The sequence below is a fragment of the Pygoscelis adeliae genome, unplaced genomic scaffold (assembly GCF_000699105.1).
Source record: "Pygoscelis adeliae isolate BGI_AS28 unplaced genomic scaffold, ASM69910v1 Scaffold233, whole genome shotgun sequence".
In the NCBI taxonomy this organism is placed as follows: domain Eukaryota; kingdom Metazoa; phylum Chordata; class Aves; order Sphenisciformes; family Spheniscidae; genus Pygoscelis; species Pygoscelis adeliae.
Window position 1 is genome coordinate 1,416,450 of NW_008824421.1, and position 14,439 is coordinate 1,430,888.

At 41.1% G+C, this 14,439-nt stretch overlaps 1 protein-coding gene across 1 annotated transcript in view; it reads right to left on the minus strand.

The window, feature by feature from the left end:
- TTC7A (tetratricopeptide repeat domain 7A) overlaps window positions 1-14,439 on the minus strand; it is a 179,482-nt gene that overhangs the window by 101,638 nt on the left and 63,405 nt on the right. Inside the window, exons 11-13 of the mRNA XM_009320910.1 lie at window positions 7,528-7,645; window positions 4,721-4,753; window positions 810-867 (exon numbers count right to left, since the gene is read on the minus strand). Coding sequence (XP_009319185.1) covers window positions 810-867; window positions 4,721-4,753; window positions 7,528-7,645 — 209 coding nt within the window. The remainder of the gene's footprint in view (window positions 1-809; window positions 868-4,720; window positions 4,754-7,527; window positions 7,646-14,439) is intronic.

The window sequence follows — 14,439 nt, forward strand, 5'->3', positions numbered from 1 at the left end:
GGCTTTCAACTAAAGGGGGGTAGATTGAGACTAGATATAAGGAAGGAATTTTTTACGCTGAGGGTGATGAAGCACTGGCACAGGTTGCCCAGAGAGGTGGTGGATGCCCCATCCCTGGCAACGTTCAAGGTCAGGCTGGACGGGGCTCTGAGCAACGTGATCTAGTTGAAGATGTCTTTGCCCCTGGCAGGGGGCTTGGACTAGGTGACCTTTAGAGGTCCCTTCCAACCCAAACTATTCTATGATTCTACGATCAGGCTCCCCCAAAAAATACAGTGGTGAAGAACAGGTGAGCGGTGACTGTTTTGTACCACTAGCTCCGTAGCCCCCTTTTTGTACAACAGCTCACGTAAACACTCATTAGGACAGCAATCATCCCCTCCCCGGTAAGTGCACTGATGCCAGGTCACCCCATAGCAGCCTACACCCTGTTGGTGAAGGTACTTTCCACCATGAGGGGAATAGGAGTTTAAGCCTGCTTCACAGAGGAACGGAGACAAAACTAGCTTTCCACATTTGCCTGCTGGCATCATGTAAGGAAGCTGCATGTCCCAGCACTGTAGATCTCACTGCAGCTAATTTGGGGCTAAGGTTATTTCTGTTCAGTGCCAGAACAGGTACTCTTATCTTGGATATTCAACCAAACAATCACTGCATTTAGCCATCACAGGAATGTTTTTGACAGACTATTGCTGAAATCTACTGAACAGTTTTTTAAACTTTCAGGCAAGGAAGCCTTATACAGAAGAAAAAAAACAACATTAAAAACAAAGAAATACAAGGCAAGTATCCGCAAGATTCCTACTCACCTCTCCAAAGTCTGAAGTGCTTTCTTGTTTAATTCATCCTGAGTGCCCTTCAGAGTAGCTGTAGGACAAGATAGAATGCCATTTAGGAGTTGAATTCAATGTTTCAGACTAAATAAATAGTTACACATCCACAGAGTATTTCAAACTGGGATCATAAAAACTGTGGAAATCTGGTGGTGCGTATGTTCATGGCTGGTAAACATGCCATTTTATTTTTAAAGAACAGCACAAAATCAGTATTTTAACCTGAATTCTCAATTCTCAATTTCATTTTCATTAAAGACTCTTCCAACTCCCTTGTCTGAATTGCTGAAGCATTTTTTAATTTACATATGCCACTGGGAGAGAAGGGGACATACGCTAACTAGATACTAAAAGCATAACAGGCCCTCTGCCAGGCTGGTGTATATGCTAAAAGCAGTAACTAACAGCATATTCTGACTCAGATACAGACCGTCTCCACCACCATCTTCATGTAGGAGGGTGTTGCAGGTTGAACAGGGAACACCAGGAGCCAAATTTACAGCTCTATGACAAAACCCTTGACAACACACCACCTCCCCTGAGACCACAACAGACTTTCAGGCTACTTCAGGTGTGGCATTAGCCACTAATGCCCTCCTTGGTGCCTCTAATTGCTTGACTAAAGGATCCTGCCCACTACACTCACTTCTCGATGTGTGAATTAATTCCTAGACAAAACCATAAAAGGAGAAGAATCAAGTTCTTGTTATGCCAGGGTATCATAAGATATCATCATCATCATCAAGAGCAAGGGGAATGGAGGAAGAGCTTAGAGAAGCACAGCTTCCTTAGACCCAAAATATCTGGAAAGCTAGCGATAATTTTCAGAAGTACATTGGCTGTCTTGTTCTGGTTCTTAGTTTTCAGATTTTGCATAGCAGTTGTTTCTTGTTCTGCCTATCCTGAATTTTAGAGCTACTGATCAACAGCACAAAGAAGCTATGAGTAGTTAATCCATCAGCAAACATCCACCTATGAAAATATTTGACTTCATACATCAAGTCAGTGTAAGTTCCAGAACAGAAAGTTCGTAAGTAGTATACACTTAAGCAACAAAACCAGATAAAATTCAAGTATTCTTAAGAGTTATTAAGAGGAAAGAGTTGTCTTCTACAAGACATACAAAGGTAATCAGATTCTTTGGATTCTGCAACACACTAGCGAGTGAAACTTTGAAAATAATCTATTTTTCCAAAGTAGTTATAGTGATCAGACCTTCTTTATTCCCACATTTTCCAACAGTTCTTCAAAACACCAGGTTCATTTGGGAGGAACAGCAATCTTCAGGATTTCCCAAATCACAAAGATTAAAAATTGCTTATGCCACAAAATCTACTCCAAGTAGTAAAAACTGAACACAAAAAATTGCAGTTTAAAGAATAAATTTGAAGACGTGGACTTTCATGCAAAATGCAGCATTTATTAGAAGTAGCTGGAAATACTTCACTCTCAATAGTCTTAAATTGAGTATTCAGATCCACTGTCAAATACTGGAAAAAGGTAACAGAGGAGGAAAATTTAGAAAAAAATCAAAATATTCAAGATTGATGTAAACAAAAATGCTTGAGGAGACACTGGAAAGGATTTGATCATAGCTATAAACATTCATCCAGAAAAATATATCAGATTCTGTTTCTCATGGAAACTACAAGATTCCTTATGTAAGTTACAGAGCAGCTCTGGAGATGCCACACAATGAGGAAGACTGAAAGAAATGTTACTATTTGCCCCCCCAAATAACCATCAAATGGAAAAGCTAGGAGAACTTTTAGGTTCCACCTGGTAAGACATTTGAGTGATGTTCAGCTTGTAGTCAGAAATTCTGAGCACAAAATAGGTTATGGAAATGAAGTGATTACAACTAGTCAGCTTTGCCTGTGCGCTACTGGGAAACAGCATGTTGAGTCCCACTTCCCACAATATGAACTGCATCTTCAGCTACAACTAAGTTGGAAAACTGGTTGTCTGACTCTAGATTTGTGTCTGCCTTGGATAAACACGTTGACATTCGTGTTTGACAATATTGAGCACTGATGCTGCGAGTTAACCATGCCATTTACAGGGCCTTTACAGCTAAAGGAGATAAATTAGAAAAAAAGGCAATAAAAAGTGATTTTGGGAGGGATGCATAAGAAGAAGCTTGGCCATCAGGTCAAGGGAGGTGATTTTTCCCCTCTGCTCTCAGGAGACCCTACCTGCAGTACTGGGTTCAGCTCTGGGGCCCCCAGTACAAGACTGACATGGACCTGTTCGAGTGGGTCCAGAGGAGGGCCACGAAAACGGTTAGAGGGATATGGAACAACTCTCCTATGGAGAAAGGCTGAGAGAGTTGGGGTTGTTCAGCCTGGAGAGGAGAAGGCTCTGGGGAGACCTTATTGTAGCCTTTCAATACTTAAAGGCGGCTTGTCAGAAAGACAGAGAGGTTTTTTTACCAGGGCCTGTAGTGATAGGACAAGGGGTAATGGTTTTAAACTGAAAGAGAGAGGATTTAGATTAGATATAAGGAAGAAATTCTTCACTATGAAGGTGGTGAGGCACTGGAACAGGTTGCCCAGAGATGTTATGGATGCCCTAGCCCCGGAATTATTCAAAGAAGTCACCATCACTGCAACCTGCTTGTATCACTGAAAAGCTCTCACTTCAGACAAAAAAAAGCTTGCACCAAGGAGACAGAATTAGCTGGGTCTGACTACACTTCTAGAAGTTGTGCTCCATTCTTCTGAGGTTGACAGCACTAATGAATTCTTCAGCCTCTACCCAACTTTACCCACTGCGAGCATGGCTGCTGCAATTCTACGAACTAAAACACAGTTATGACTTATTACTTAGATTAAAATAAGCTGCAAAGCAGTCTGACCACAGTAAGGCAGAGAGCCAGAGGAGTTTAAGTTTCTGAAACTTCAGCAGTTATTCCTGTAAGACACAGTACTTTTGCAAATGCCACCTCAGGAGCCCAGGATTTATTTTCTAAAGCACTCTGGGTTTTTAAAGGAGCTTAAGCCTTACCAAAAGTCAACAGGATCCTCAGCAACATTTTGGTACCTAAATACGAAGCTCTAAAGTCACATTTGAAAACAGAGGAGGGCAAGTTCTGTGTTAGTAAGCAGGTGCAGCACAGTAGGTGTGAATGCATGGAGTGAAACACTTAATGCTGAGGATCAGCATCAACACTACAAACACAGGGACAGGGGTCTAGTTCTAGTCTTGTCCCACGGACTGAACACCCATTAGCAGCTGCAGCATAATCAGGTCTATTTATGTAGCACATTAGTTTTATGGGAAAGAATTCAGTCTATGTTGTGCAAAACTGTTCCATTATGTGCATCGCAACATAAGAAGTGGGGATGATGGAGAGATGGACTTCAAAAATACATTTCTGATCCAAACTAAAACACCAATGTGCATGCACCCTTTTGCACATATCAATGGGTTTCAAAAAACACTCCCTTGTGTTAAGACACCTAATATGGCAAGGTGTACTGTTTTAGCACCCAGAATTATACTTAATAATATATAAGGTTGCATGTGTTGACTGTTCTCTCCAGAAGCAAAAATGATGGGTTTGTTCACTAATAAGCAATGACTGAATTTTTTTTCTTTCTTAAACATTAACCAGTGCTGTCAGTATACTGATTATGGATAAAATCCACAAGGGCTGATAGAAAAAGTTTCCAATTCAGTCCCTGATCCATGGCCTTATATCAAAATTGTAAATGAAAAGAGAGATACAGCATGCTCTCTTGTCTCTGAAAAGAGTGAGGGTCTGTTAAACCTACAAAGATTTCACAAGATGTGAGGTGGTGATGTTAGATACAAAAAGCACTTGTATTTCACAATGCATTCTCAACCTGGTCTTTCCTCTTTAGCCTTTGTTAAATTCATCTCACCTTCCCCTGTCTTCAATGGATTCTTCACCAGACCTAAGGGAGGCAATGTTGACAATACAGCTTATGTCAAAACTGGAACTACAAGAGGAAGAGAAAGGTTTGCTGTTGACATTGACCCATTGGGAACAGATCTGCAGAAAGTTTAGCATAGCAATAGATAGACATTCTGTACGAACAAGAGATTTGTGCTTCTAAGAGTGAGGCAAAAGTGGCAATGACTTCCTCTGAGGACACATCTTTCAGCTACTTCAATGAGACTTATTTCAAGAAACATGTAATTAGACATTAAGAACAAGGAAGCAACACATACTGCTACCCAGCATAAGTTTCAGGAAGTCTTATTTCATCCAGGAGTAAATCTATTAGTTGTAAAGTGACTTTTTATCAAATGCTCCCACAAGTTCTTTGAATTGTCATTCAGTAGGATTCTCTCTTCTGACTCCGCTTTTTAGCAAGTGCTTTTTGCAGGTCACAAAGAAAAGGCTTTAATACAGCTCCTTGCTGCCTTTGTCACACAGGAGAAGAAATACTTACTAAAAGGATATGTTAAATAAGAAAGCCTAACCTTGGATGGAAGGCATCTTGATATAATGTTGTAAGCTTTATAAGGCAACTGGTCAAATGTCTCTGAAACACTCAGCTACCATTGAAAATGCTGACTCGTTGAAACTCAGCTCAAGTGGAAAGTTATGGAAATCATATATATATATATATATATATATATATATATATATATATATATATATATATATATATATATATATATATATATATATATATATGTTTGACTGTGTGTCTGCATGTTTGACTGTGTGTCTGCATGTCACTATGAACTGGTATAAACACAATGATAAACAACACTGACAGTATGAGGCAGGATTATATAGGGGAGTTGCTATCTTCCTTTCAGCATGTTCTACTCTTGCTTCCTCACTGTCATAAGCTATTTTTTAACGATGCTAATGAAAAATGTCTTGTTAGTGCAAATTTGACATTTTCTCATAAAATGCTGTTCCATATTCATGATCATCATAAGTATGCTTTTGAAGGACTTAATCCATTTTATCAAAATATAACCTGAAAGATGGAAATATACTCTTCAGATTTCCCTCAAATAACTGAATGACTGGCCCTATTGACTTAAAGGCTAGAGATATGAGGAGAAGGCAGATATTCCACTGTTTTGCAACATAGATCAGATGCTAATCTGGAAAAAAACAAAATCCAAGGCAGTTGTTGTGAAGACTGTTTCTTTTACATTGAAAAGGACAATTATTACAACATCTGAACTAATCTCTTGAAAACTCAGAGAAGACTCCTCTTCCAGAAGAAGAGTTTCCAACTCGCGTTTTGCTGCACAAAAGTATTTTTAGAGCCAGAGTACAGCATGTGCCTCTACAACTCCATTCTTTAGAAACCACCTTCTTTCCATACTGACGATAACAAATAGATCGTAATGGGCTAACATAGAAAACCTATCTCTGAAAATAGTCTCTGGGATCTTGTATAGCTTTAGGGACAGTTTAAACAGAATCTAGGCAAAACACCCTAAAAAGCTAGGCTGTTAAGCAGAACTCAATGTTTAATGAACTTAAAAATAAATATATATATGAGAAAGTTCAGGCTAGGAAGGACATATATTTCTTGACACAAACTTTCTAGGGGGAGCTATTCTGAGGCAGAGAAATGTAGAACTGAAGAGAGTTACAGTGCCTGTTAGCCTTCATGTTGGAAAACAGTTCTCAGAACAGCTGATCAGATATGGCTAGCTGAAAAAATACACTGACTTGCACTACTGAAGAGCACAAGCCACTTCCTCATATACATGCCTTGCAGAATTCTGGTGTAACCTGCAAGGCCAGCATACTTCTGTGATACCATACAGTCATTTTAGCTTTGTTTCAGGCTCATTTGCTGGAAGAAGTTGATTTGTTTCTATGGGACCCATGTGACAGAAAAGCCATTGCTTGCATATAGGCAGGACTGCCAAATTGATTAGGAAACACACTAGCTCAGTCATTATTCAAAGAAACTATGTTAGAAAGCCTTCTACCTATGTTAGAAGTCATAGAAGAAACAAAGACTGTTCCCACCTGTGAGCTTGATGAAGGTCAGAGCTAGAACTCTCCCAAACACTGGGACTTCAAGCCCTTCTGGCTACCAAGCACCAAATCTGCAGGAGCCCATTTGTCCAGTCATTCAAAACCCAAGCAAGCAGCATTAAAATAAAATACTTCTTACATTCAGTAGTCCGTATCTAGTCAACATCCACATGTACCAGTGAGGTAGATATTTTTATCGTTTACTTCTAAGCAGAGAAAGAAACGACATCACAAAGAGGTTGAATCTCTGTGGGGAATCAGTATCACACCGGGAACTGAAGTCAGGCATTTCTGACTCCAGTTCTTGGATTGTATTTCTTTATGTGATTTACGAGTGGGTGACAAAAATATGAAAATACATGGGAAGTTTGAATTTTTGTTGTGTAAACAACAAATGAACAACTAATGAAAGAAATGTATTACAAATATTGAAGTAAAGCACACCAAGCACACTGTTGGCTACAGTCAGATTATCATCTCTTAAGTAATGATTTGCATTTCTTCCTTTACCTAAAAAATTCACTTTTATTACCACAGAAGACAGTTCTCCGAGCAAGTGAACAGTCCCCATTTGTCTTGCAATCTGTTTGTTTTTCATGTCCAGTCAGCACTAAAAGCAGAGTTTCTAATAAATTTCCATTGCTTGCATGAAGACTTTGAACAGATGCTCTCCATACAACATACTTGACGAGCAGGATAACTCACCATCAGTAGCTTGAAGACTGTATGTCAGGCCCAGTGCCAGGTAACCCTTTGCTAGGGACTCTCCAGCATCGTCACCCAGGTCTATCACCATTTTAGCAAAGTATTCTCCTTCTTCCAGCTGCAAAAGAGGTAGATTGAGACTTACAGGCATTTCCTCTATACTTGCTTCAATAAGATTATCCCATTAAACTTACCTGTAAGTGATCTGAGAGCCATTCATACAAGGGCTTTCAGTGATCACAGTAAACACTCATAGAAAGGAGGACGTAGAAGGTCAGATTAGCAGACCTTGGTGTGCATGCACAGTTTTGAGAAAAGTTTTGTTTTAAGCATCCACCCCAAATTATTTCCAGATGTTTAAGGTTAATGAAGGACGCTATCTTATTTTTGTATTTCCCTTCAGGCACGCTTCAATCATGCAACCATAAATACAAACGTTGGACCAACTGACTACTTCTCTACTATCCTAGCAGTACATTGGAAGGTCTAAAAAGTTTCTTCCTTCACAGGAAGACCATCTAGTTTTGCTCTACGATGTTTTTAAGCCTTAGCAAATTTTACTTCCTTTGAAAACATTACAAGAGTAAAACAAAAAAGCACTTCACTGCAAGCCGAGTTCAGCTGCTGCTTGCAGTTCTGCTGCCACAAGAAGAGGCAGCAAATTCAGGACACAAATTTTGATCTGAAATACCACATTACCTTAGCAGCTCATGCTGCACTAGCCACATTTTGCATCTTTCGCAAAGACACAATTTCCTTGAAATTACATTTGATATTACAGATTGTAATGGGAAGAGAACGTAGTCACAACCTTTCAGGATCAGCCTCCAAAATGGTGAAATACGTAAGTTGGTCTCTTCTACCACAGCACAGACTGCTCCCCCAACCTTCCTTTCCAGCTGACCCACACACAGATCTAAGTCTAATGAAAATATAAAGCTTTAGTATCTTTAAAATATGAGTTAATGATAATCTTAAACAAAAAATAATTTGAATATTTTATTACAGAGTGCTCCTCATTTCTAACCCTAAACTCTCATTAACATCACTCATCCATTATAAGTAGAAAAGACTAAGGCCTGTAGACTGTACATATCTGGAAAGGTGTAAGTTGGAGAGATAAAGGCAAAAGCTGTAAGTAATGCTTGAAAGACACAGAGCCTACAAAAGACCTCATTTCTGTACAAGATAGTCTGCAGATCCTGTCAACCATAATCAGAGTCATCCCTAATCAAGAACCAGACACCATTACACTATCCGAAAAATCCTCCTTTTGGAAACTTTTATTACATGACAGCTGACTTTCTGGGATGGCGTTGTTTAATTTTGACGAAATACATTTTTGTTTGAAATCCAACTGTTTCAGATGCAAGTACTGCAGACATAACTGAAACGCACTCTCTTAACACTCAGCTTTGTCAGACTTCAGCACCTCATAGTTCTTTAACATCTAAAAGGAGTCACCCGTAATGAACTGGAATCAAAATGTACCAGCAGACCAGAAACTTCCCTTCTGCAGTGATCTGTTGATATGCTACCTATGAACAGAATCTACTTGACTTGATATACTATCCTGTCAATGGGCCTCCTAGTTACATCACTTGAAGACATTCACGTGACAACATTAACTAACAGCATCATAAACAAAGAGGCTGGTATTTATTAGATGATATCAAAGATAAGAAAAGATTTACTGTTAATTAAGCATGAAGAAAGGCTGAAAAGTGCAGGTGAAGAAGCAATCTCTACTGACTGGGTCTCTTCCTCACTTGTACAGCTCCCTGAGGCCATACAATTCAAACTAGACGTAGACCAATAATTCCCAAATTTCTGAAACCTCAGGTCAACCCGATAACCAACGTATATTTTATCAAACTCTTCCCTGAAAGCACTATGAAAGCATTACAGTCTTGCTGATTGCCTAGTCAACTATGAATCTAAAAGCTACTAACTGAAACAGGAATACTCCCTTGGGGCATACCTGGGGCTACCAACTAAATTGCAAGGACTGCCTTTAACGGCATAAGCCAAAGTCTACTGAAAACACTGGAAATAGTCCTACTGACTTCAATGATGCTCAGATGAGACCCTGATGCGATCGGAGTTTAAAGGAAGACGGATTTGTTCCAGGAGATTTCTTAATCCTGTCAGTAGCCCTACTGACTTCCCTGCCACATACTGAAGTGTGTTCTGGACCAGAGCCTAGGACAATGGAAGAAGAAAATGTCCCATGACTTGCCACACAGAAAAAAAACCAAACCCAAAACAAACAAAAAAAACCCTTCCCATGAAACAATAACCGAATTCTTCATCTCTCAGGAACTTTTATGTAAGACATGAAATCTCTGCAGCCAGAAAATTAATTATGCACCTCTTTTGCCACCATAAACAGCTATATTCCCACTCTCTTTCTTCATTGTTTCTCCTCTTCTCCCCGCACACACTCTCGTCCAAGAAGTCTCCATTAGACGAAGAAAAGAGCTATACAAGGAATTCTAGTGACCAGCGAACAAGGGTAGGGGTGAGTAGAGCGTATGAAAAAAGAGATTAAATGAAGCGTTTGGAGTTGAAATGGAGACATTTAAAATTGGACAGATTTTGCTCCATTGTTTCTCTGAATGGTCACCTGATGGTGTTTCCAGTCTCTGATGGCCTACGCTGCATAAATCAGCAGCACACCATTCAACTTTCTTGCCTGCCAGTTATCCAGGGCCACCTGTGTCAGATTAATCTACTGTATGAATAATTAAAAACACAGCTTTTCAAAATGGCTGAAAGAGCACTTCTAGCACAAACATTCTTGTAAACATTTATTCATACTAAACACTAATGGGACTTTGACCAGTCACAAAGATTCTCATGAATGCAAACTTGGGTCAGCTGAAGGCTGCTTTGAAAATAAGTTTTTTATGAGAATGTTTACTTTTCCTTCTTACAGCACTCAGACACTTCCCCTGCCAGCCCTGGTGTGGCTGCGCTCTGCCCCCTCTTCTCCCATTCTCCTACTCTTCAGTCATTCTGGGCAAGTGTGAAAAGCCAAACCTTTCACTCATGTCACCCACTGTGAGGTTTCAACTCTGGTGCATCAGTCTTGCTGATTGCCTAGTCAACTATGAATCTGGAAACTACTAACTGAAACAGGAATAACCCCCTTGGGGCATACCTGGGGCTACCAACTAAATTGCAAGGACTGCTAGATTGCAGTCTGGATGAAAACTCCCTCTCCATACACCTGAGTGAGGGACCAGTGAGCCTGAGCTGTGATCTGCCCATAAAGCTGTGTCTGTGGGGGGTCCTTAAGCATGTGAGATGTCTCCACTCTATGCTGTAGCAATGGGAAAGGGAGGGGGGAAGGCCTCCAAATGAGGCATCAACCTCTCTGGAGTCCCACCAGATACAACCATTCCCAGCTGCAGCAGGAGCTGCTCCCCCTTTCTCCTCTCCCCATGGGGTGTTGGGTATGTGAAGTCTCACCCCATGGGACTCCAAGAAGTTGTGAGCTTGAGGTACACAGAAGTGAGCTAAGTGGCAGAAAGCTTATCAGGAGAATCAAGATGTCCATTCCTACTCCTACTGCACAGCCAGGGGCCAGCCTCAATATGAAGGGAACCTAAATGGTTCATTCACTTCAGAGGAGGACTCCAATCTTAAGGTGACACAACACTGCATTGGAAGGGCAAGGAACATGGATCAAAACTTCTTGTTGCAACTTATAGGCCCTTGCTAGTAAGCTCTAAGCCACAGAATGCCCCATGTCCTCCCCCACAGCAGGCATGGCACAGCATCACTTTGTGATTAGGAAATGCACAGCATACTGGTGTTACCTGGTCACTAGCAGCGCCAACAGCAGCTCCCAACACCACGGAAAAGATATTTCTTTGGGCATCAAGAGTGCCAGTAACAGTTTGAATTCAGTTTCCTTAGAATCACTACTTGTTATTCTCCCAAAAGCAAGCAAAAAACAAAGTCTCAAAGCCACACAGATATACCTCCAATTTGGCCCTTACTGTTCTTACATTCTTCTGCATACTTTGCACTGAGTAGCTGGTGGAGAGAAGGGCTGCACCACAGGTTGTGGGGAGAGGTTCCCTGCCTCGAGACCTGCATGGAAGAAAGCTCAGAAAGCAGGCGTGGAGGAAAAACAACCTAAAACCTAAAAGGAACCTAAAAGGAACGTTTTGTATTTTGAACTCAAGCTGTATAAACTGTCAGGAGGCACCTGGAAGCACTAGCTAAGCAACCTCTCCACCACACCAGAAACAAGCACACACCTGGAAAGAGACAGGCTGCCAAACTGTGAGCTGACATCAGTAAGATTGTAATACTGTAGGATTGGGTTTGGGTTTTTTTCCCCCCTTTCCACCCCCTCCATCATTGATGGAAAAGGAACAGTTGTCAGCTGCGTAACCCTGAGGGATGTTTTACTTGAAACAGAGAGTGGCTGATTCCAGCCACCCTTGTTATTTGACCGCAGGTTTTGGTGTGTGCTTGAGCCAAGCCCAAGGGCATATTAACAAGGGAGTGGGGAACAGCAGGTGCTGTCCCCTGGCCTATCGCCACCCAGCTGGTTTCCAACTGCCACCCAGCTTGTTTTTAGAAAAGCTCAAGCCCTACCCCACTGAATCAACACCCTCCAGGACTGTAAGTGGGAGCTGCAGTTCCCACCAGCATGGATTTAGAACAATTGAGGGCAAGCAAATTGATGACGTACAGCAGCACAGAAATGGCACTTTACTGCGCCAAAAAAGAGGAGTGCGCAAGGGAAGAGGCAGGAAACACATCAAGTGACACTGGACTTAGCACAGCAAACAAGGTTAGTGAAGCATGGGAGTTTGGACACCAGTGAGACTGAGCGGTACCCAAGCACATAAGAGACCCAAATACTATGGAAAGGGCATCTATGCAAAATTATGCATAATATTAACTAATGTAAATGGTAAGAAGAGGTCAATCCAACTATACTGGGTTGTAGGTATAGAGACTAATTCAAAGAGGAGAAAAAATTAAATATTGGGAAAAGAGAATGAGAAGAGGAAAAATGTGTAAGAAGGAAGAGGCCAATAAGGCATAGTATAATGAAAGGTTTTGTCCCACAGCTGTTTACAGCATACAAAGCAAATCATGTTACATATGTCAGGAAAAAAAAATCCTGTGCTTTCTATTGCTGGTCTAGTCAGCATTTTCTCCATGTGTCACCAGTGCTAAGCCCACCAACTTACTCTGCATGTAAGCTCAGCCCCCAGCACTTAGGAATACTTGGGCTTTTCCTCCACTGTAGCAAGAGTGGTTTGTTCACAAGGGAGATGTATAGAAGGCAAAATTCTTGGTCATTTTTGATGTCTAAAACCCTTGGGATTGCCCCAATAACAGTAGCTGTGATGTAAGCAAGAATGTCTCAAAATATGGAAGAAAACTCCAGTAGGACCTTACTGTTCACTGCTTTCTCAGTAGCCTCCCGCCCTAGTGATGTCAGTCCTCTAGAGCTCAGGAGGCAGCATAACTCCGACAATGGGACTAGATTTGATCTTTCAATATTATTCATACTGCAGTAAGACCTAAGCATTTCCATGCGACTCCAGGGCTCCTAGGCGACTGGGTACAAGCACTTGCACAGCATTTATTATCTATAGTGACAGGGTCAACAACGGACAGGAGAGAGAAGCACTCTCAGATTAAGTGGTCTGTGAAAGTAATGAATGATAAGCTGTTACCTCAGAAGTATGCAGCTCTAAATCTACATCCTGCCAACCTCCCCCCCCACACCATGATGTATTGACCTCATGGTATGTCTTACTCACTTTTTACGACTCTATGCATGGTCTGGCCTGGCCTGACCCCACTTTCTTCTCCCTTTCCCTGACTGATGGCATAATCTCTGTCTTCCCAGCAAATTGCTGGAGCAGAGCACCTCACTGTGCACACTAGGATTGGTGAGTTAAAAGAAATGAGGGAAATGTCTGAGAGGCACAGCATCATCTTGCACTGCAGCTTTTGCCATGGGGTGAAGTCCATCCAAAAGCCCATACTAGCTCATAATACTGGCATCATTTGGTGCCACACAAGTTTAGCACAACAACATTATTTCTGTTGTATCAACTGTGGGGCAATCAAAATAGTAAGAACATGCCTCATGTCTTCCTATTCTCTGTCAGACCAGAGTCCTAGAAGATTCAAGCCTATCCTAGGACTACAGTCCATTTGTCTCTATGTGTATTTACAAAGTTTTCAACATGCTTCCATTGAAATCAATGGAGTAAAAGGCACAAGAAAGCATCATAGTAACCCTAAATGCCTTTAAATAAGGCTCCTAAAATGAAGAAAGTCAGTATTTAACACTTGTCTGTAGGCAGAAGTTCTGGTTTTAGTATTTTCACAACACCTGCCATAACAGGGTCCTGGAGAACCTAGATTAGTAGTAAAATTAACAGTACCGTACTATTAAAATATTAAAAACAACAACTCACGCTGCAACTCAAAGTCACTGCCAAAATAGGCAAGTGAGCATTCAGCTGAGGCCATGCCAGGGAAGGCTGAGTGACAGAGGAAATTGCAGCAAGCCTTTTAGTAAGTGGAACTCTGAATTTATAGTGGACCAAGGCAGGACCACCTCAGCATGGACATATTCCACTGTAAGCTACATCAACTTTCCTATGAAAATTTAGAACAATACTTTGAACTTCAGTAGTCAAAAACTTCATAGTGCATTCTGGAAAGCTAAAGGACAGCTGGCTAGACACAAATGGGCTTTCTGTTCACTTGCTAGAATCATTCACATCTGAGTTCAGCAAACTGTTGTGCTGAAAACCCAGCAAACTGGAAGGCTAGGCAGCATGATGCATCAGAAGTAATTCTGAGCCCACTACAAAGACATTTAAACACCTGTGTAATGGGCTAGATACAGTATAAAAGTTC